The sequence below is a fragment of the Physeter macrocephalus genome, chromosome 14 (assembly GCF_002837175.3).
Source record: "Physeter macrocephalus isolate SW-GA chromosome 14, ASM283717v5, whole genome shotgun sequence".
Lineage (NCBI taxonomy): Eukaryota > Metazoa > Chordata > Mammalia > Artiodactyla > Physeteridae > Physeter > Physeter macrocephalus.
In genome coordinates this window covers 94,160,226-94,166,172 of record NC_041227.1, presented here as the reverse complement: position 1 = coordinate 94,166,172, position 5,947 = coordinate 94,160,226, and the positions used below count along the sequence as shown (strand labels likewise).

Sequence of the window (5,947 nt, the reverse complement as noted above, 5' to 3'; positions counted from 1 at the left end):
AGGGCTGTTCTGTTGCACAGAGCTTTAAGACCATAACTGGAAAATATATACATATATATATATATATATATATATATATATATATATATATATATCCTCCCCCACCCCACCCCACCAGCTGGCTTTTCTGTAAAAAAGGAACCATGATTTCTCCAAAAGCTATTGTCTTAACCAGAGTCCCGTGGTATCTGGCCTAGAGAAACAATCTGGATTTTAGCCCTTAGGGGCCCTTTAATCCTGGGGGGTGAGGGTGGGGGGTGGTTAAAAACCACTGGACTGCTCCCCATTTTGCAGTGAGTTCTGAATGATTATAGGGTCCTGCATATGGGACTGCAAGACCTAATAAACTGAAATCCCCGCTGTACCAGATGCTGGGGGAGGGGGCTGGCCAGATGTCAGTAATTCTTCTTTGCCAAGCCTTATACCAAGGTGTTAACCAGAAGTAGAACAGCTTCTTTAGGGTTCACTTCCTTATTATCTCTCCTGCTCAGAAATGGTAAGAGAATGTTAGATGAGGAACACAGAGGAAGAGGAACAAGAAGTGGGGAAGGAGGGAGGGAATTTTTTCATGACAGGATAATGTGCCTTAGACGAATGTTGTCTGCATTTCAGTTCAGATTGTTGGATAGTTCAGAGTTTCTTCTTGGTTGATCCAGAGGAACAAGGATGGGCTAAAATTATCCAAACCTAAAATCATGGCCCCAGAAATTCCTCATACCAAGCCTTAGGATATGGCTTTTGGTAAACATCTCTCCTTCTTCAAATTGCTTTGCTATTTGTGAGGCCAGTATGGAGCTTCCTGTCGAAACAGGTGCCTTCTTTCTTGATGACCAATTAAAATTTCAGGGCAAAGCTTTTCTGGGAGGAACTGGATGTCCTATTGTATTGCTTAATGGCCTAATCCCAACCAAGGTGTGGGTCAATCTGTACAATGCCTTATTTTACTCTGATCTTAAGCATTAGTCCTCATAAAACCAAACAGCCTATCAGTCACTGAGTGGTCAGATCCAGGAGGAAGCTTTTCCTGCATCTACATGGATGGCCTTTTGAATAACTGAGCAGAAAAAGCATGGTAATGTGAAATATTCATAAATCACTGAGTCAGCTCTAGCCAATCTCTTGGAAATTTTGTTTGCTTTCTCTGGTCCCAGATGTCTCTCCAGGGTCTGGAGAGGGAAAGGCTAGTAGTAGTGTCAGAAAAGAGGGCAACTAACCAAAAAAACACCTAAGATATGAGGTTTATACTTTCACCACTTAGAGAAAGCCCACATCTCAGGAGAAAGACACCTCTCGCTAGAACTCTCTGGAGTAATCCCCCGAAATGGTACTGGAGGGAGCAGCTAGAATGTCTGAGAGCCTGGCTCCTTGAGCCATGGTCAAGCAGACCCTGCGAGGATTTCCTCTTCCTAAAATCATCCTTGGGATCTCTCTAGTGAGTCTTGAGGTCCTAGGCTGAAGCCCCAGATCAGCCCCACTCCCAGTCAGGACTTGCAGAACTCAGCTGAAGCCTGGCCCTTGGTATTCCAGATGCAGGCGTTCACGCTCTCTAGCTGGTTGCCCTCCCCAACCCAGTCTCAGCACAGCACTTACTGCCTCTGGGCCTATCTCACACTCAACGCAAGACGCGTTGGCTCTGTGAGCCGCTTCCACATCTGCCACCACATGAAGTCAGCAGAGCGCCACAGCCGCAGAAAAAAACGAGGGAAGTGCCATCGAGACACAAACCTCCTGTCCTCACTACATCAAGTGGCTCCAGCTTGAGAACCAGCGTCGCAGAGCTCATTATTTATGTGGCACAGACCTGCCCAATGGCTCACAAAACTCATCTCCTCTGTATCTTTGCTGTGAGCGAGCATTTTCTCTTGAGTCCAGGGACATTTATGGAGATATTCTTTGGCTTATGAAGTCGGTGACAGGGGACAGTGACGGGGAATGCCCAGCTGCTGAACCAGGATGAGTTGGTATGTGTAGAGCAGGGCCTGGGCAGGAGTTCTGCTCAGAGGCAAATGAACGCTAGCTTGCTGGAAGTTCCGTCTCTTTCCACAGACCAGTTTAAGAGAGAAGGGGCTGAATCGGGGCAAAGAGCTGAAGCTGCCTGCCCCATTCAGTCCTCACTGCCTTTTCAGGACTCAGCCGTGCCCAGCTCTGTTCTTCCTCGCAGGGCTGGTGGGTTCTTGGGTCAGGTCTCACCTTGTATACGATCTCTTCCAGCTAAAGATCTCCTCCAGGTTGGAAGAGGGAGAGACCTCCCGCTTTGGCAGGGTTCCCCAGCGACGCCGGCCCCCTAGGAACGAAACTCGGCGCCGGCTCAGCCCTTTCATCCTCTCTTCCATTCGGAAGAACTCAGTCAAGGCCCGGAAGTACTCCAAGATGACCTCGTGGCTCCAGGCTGGCAAGGGCTCCTGGCGCAGGAAGCCACAGTGGCCTCCATGGCGGCTGAGCAGGAGGAAGAAGTAGGGGTTGCTGTGAAAGAGTTCAGTTGGCAGAAAGTGGTTTGGGGGCCCACACACAGGATCATCGGCACTACAGATGCATAGCACAGGTACGGCTGCCTCGTCCACATCCCGGAGGGGGTCATTGTGGTCCCAGTAGGTGTCCCAGCTAATGGGGAAGCTCTTGGTGTGGCAGAAGAGGGTCTCTTCAAACTCTCGCAGGGAGCGGCTCCTGAACAGTTTTCCAGTGTCCACTGTGTCCTCCAGGGCTGTGGCGTACCTGGCAGAAAGAAGTTGAATGGAGAAGGAAGGAAAGAGAGGAAAGAACTGGAAAATAAATTGACAGCAGAAGTTACAGAGTGGCAGCCCACAGGCCAGATTCTGACCACAGGGGCTTTCTTTGGCCATATAATGTATTTAAAAACTTCCATGTCATTGCCATCATTTAAAATCAGGAGATTTCATATAAAATGCAGCTATCTGGCTTCTCGAGGGAAATGGGGAGATCTGGCGACATGGGCTGGCATGGCAACAATCGGGGTATTTCCTCCCTCCTTCCTGTGTTACAGTTTCTACCAGGACAGTCAATCATGGCATTACCTCCCCAGCCCTGGGGCAGCATTTGACTTTACAGCCGCTGAGTTATTGCAACAGCTCTCCTCCAGACCTCATCTTCTGACCCTCTGTAGGGAACCTGCTATGAACTGTCACCTCCTGAACCTCTCCTGGAAGAACTCAGTGGCTCAGACTATCCAAACCAGCAAGTGACATCCCCCAACATTAACATTTTACTTTAAGTTGTATTAGTTTGTTTGCTTTTTTTAAAAGATAATATGCTATCCAGCTGTTGACAAATGAGTGTGTCCTTGATCAGTGGGGCAGGTATTCCTAGAGAGGGCTGAGTGGCGGAGGAAGTGACTGGGAGTGTAATTAATTGGGTGAGGTCCCAAATGGGAGCCTGAGAGCAACTGCTCTGGGAAAGAGGGACATCTTTGTTGTTTCCACCTCCCTGGAGAGGGCCTGGCACCCTGACCAGGAGGCCAGGATGGGCAGCTCAGTCCTTTATTTGGGTTAATTCAGCCGTAGCCAGCTGAATTTGGATAGGTGTTTCCTGCAAACATTCAAAGAGGCTTGCCCCAAGTTGGCAATCCCAAAATTCCATGGGCAGGGCAGTTCCTAAAGGCCCAGGTTTCCTCTCCACTTCCCTTACCTTATCCTCCAGCTGGTGCCCAGGATCAGCACTGAGGGTGGTCATTTGGGGATGGAAACTGGCAGTTAAGCCATGTGAGAGTGCCCCTGGGCTGTTCCAGTGGCTCTGGGTTGCCATGGTAGCACATGGGCTGTTGCTGAGCTCAGGGTGGACCTTCTTAGAACAGAAGGCAAAATAGGGCAAGGAAAGAAAGAGAAATCACAATTGTCACCATGTATTGGTGCCAGGCCCCTTACTTTCGTTATCTTATTTCATGCTTATAACCACCTTGGGAAGTGGTTATTATAAACTCCATTTAACTGAAGAGGGAAGTGAGGCTCAAATGGGTTAGCTAATTTGCTGGAAATTCAGGATTTGAACCCAAGTGGGTCTGACCCCACATCCCAGGTCTTTCTGCCACACCACACTGCTGCCATCATGTCTTTGACCTCATTCTTCCATCTCCTAGGAAAACAACAGTGTAAGCAGAGGCCTGGTTATTTGCTGTGGGAATGTCACTCAGGCCTTCTCAGTGGAAAATTCTCCCCTGTCACCCTGGTGGTAGATTCTTTTCTTTTTGGAGATTAAAAAAAAATGTTTAAATACTCTTAAAATTTTTGCATTAAATATTGAATATATACCTTGGAATATGCAAAACATCTGTCAGGTCTAAAGAATTTTAATAAATCAAATACCATCAAATTTCTGCTTCCTGTCACCTCCAGGCTCAGAGGAAACATTCTGGACAGATAACCAGTCACAATTGCTTCCAGAGCCCTCTTTGCTGATTTGACAAGCTATGGACTAAGCGATGTACGTGTCAGGTGCTGCCTCTTGTGGCGGGTGGGGCAGATGCTCAGGTTGCTAAGACACGGTGGGGCTGAGGTGAGGCCAGGGGGCCCCAGGTCAGGAGTCCCTGCTCTAGCTAATGATGCTGAGTCCGTCTGTGGCTTTTAAACCTGTTTCCCTGATTCTGTCCAGACTAGAGGGTTTGGACGCTTCAGGAAGTGTGTGAGGAAAACATTGCCCAAATTGCTCTAAACCTGTTTGATTCAAAACCAGGCAGAGCCGTTTCTCAGCCCCAAACCTCTATTCCCCCATTGCTTGTCTGCAGCCTCCGTTACCCACCTGCTGAGGGCAATCTTCTGGTGGAGCAGAAAGCCCCGCTCGTAGGGCCAGGGCAGGCCGGCCTCAAACCACTCGCGGCAGCATAGCACCGGCGAGATGCAGGCTGCACCGGTCATGTAGCTGGAGGAGCCACACTCGCCCAGGTAGGACAGCAGCAGCGCCGAGCCTGAGCCCTCGCTCACCGCGAACAGCGGGGCTGCGGGGTGTCGGAAGCGGATGTAAGTGATGGCCTCTTTGAGATCAGACGGGTCCCCGAAAGGCTGCAGCCGGGGGCTGACCAGTGGGCAGCCGTGGTGGCCGCGACGGTGGAAGATGACCGGGTAGTAGCCGCGCTCCAGGGCCAGCAGGCAGAGGCCGAGCACGTTGCGGGTGAGGCGTCCCCAGGCATTGGGAATCACCAGCAGCACCGCCGGGAGGCCCCCGGCGTTGGTGACCCGGCGGCCCCGGGCGCAAGGTCCCACGACCCAGTCCAGGGCCACCAGCCCGTCGTCCGCCAACTGTAGGTACTCCCGGGCCAGATCGGACCCCGGCCCCACCGGCAGCACGAAATGGCAGAGGGTCTGCAGGTGGGGCCCGGAGAGCCAGCAGCGCGGGCCCGGCTCCAGCGCTGTCGAGCGTCGCAAGGCGCGCAGCAGGCACTGGGCCAGCGCCGACGGCTTACAGATGAGCCTGCACCCGCCGGGCAGAGGCTCACGCCTGTCGCTGAACTGGTCCGCGGAGCCTGCGCCGTCCACCTCCTCCTCGTGGTCTCGGCCCTGCGCCCCTGGCAGGGTCCTCGCTCCGACGGCGCGCCTCCCGGGGCGCCGCAGCAGCGCGGAGAGCAGGCCAAGCAGGGCGAGCGCGGCCAGGAGCAGGGCGAGGGCGGCGCCCCACGGCGGCATGGCGAGGCCGGAGAGCCCCCGGCGGGCGGCAGCGGCGGGGACGTCCCCTTGGCGAGCTCCCCGCTCTGGCCGCGGCTCCGCGGGGCCGCGGCGGCTGCCCAGGGCCCTCCCGCGGGGAGGGAGGGGGTACACTCCGGATTGGCCGCGGCCCCGCAGAGGCAGCCAGTTCGGTCCCGGCTCCCCTCACCCGCCCCCCACTCCCGCCCACGGCCCTTTGTACAGTGATTGCGACAAGCAGGAGCAAGAGGTGAAAGGAGCGGAGGCCACGGGGAGGGAGCGAGGACGCGCCGGCGAGGCGGAAGGGAGTGGGGAGGGCA

At 53.5% G+C, this 5,947-nt stretch overlaps 1 protein-coding gene across 1 annotated transcript; it reads right to left on the bottom strand.

The window, feature by feature from the left end:
- Positions 1 to 460: 460 nt before the first annotated feature.
- ABHD15 (abhydrolase domain containing 15) lies at positions 461 to 5,682 on the bottom strand. Its single transcript, XM_007123589.4, has 2 exons — positions 4,750 to 5,682; positions 461 to 2,712 (listed from the first exon to the last, which is right to left on the bottom strand). Exons 1-2 carry the CDS (start codon positions 5,628 to 5,630, stop codon positions 2,187 to 2,189), a joined length of 1,407 nt encoding a protein of 468 aa, XP_007123651.1. The 5' UTR covers positions 5,631 to 5,682; the 3' UTR covers positions 461 to 2,186.
- Positions 5,683 to 5,947: the final 265 nt, after the last annotated feature.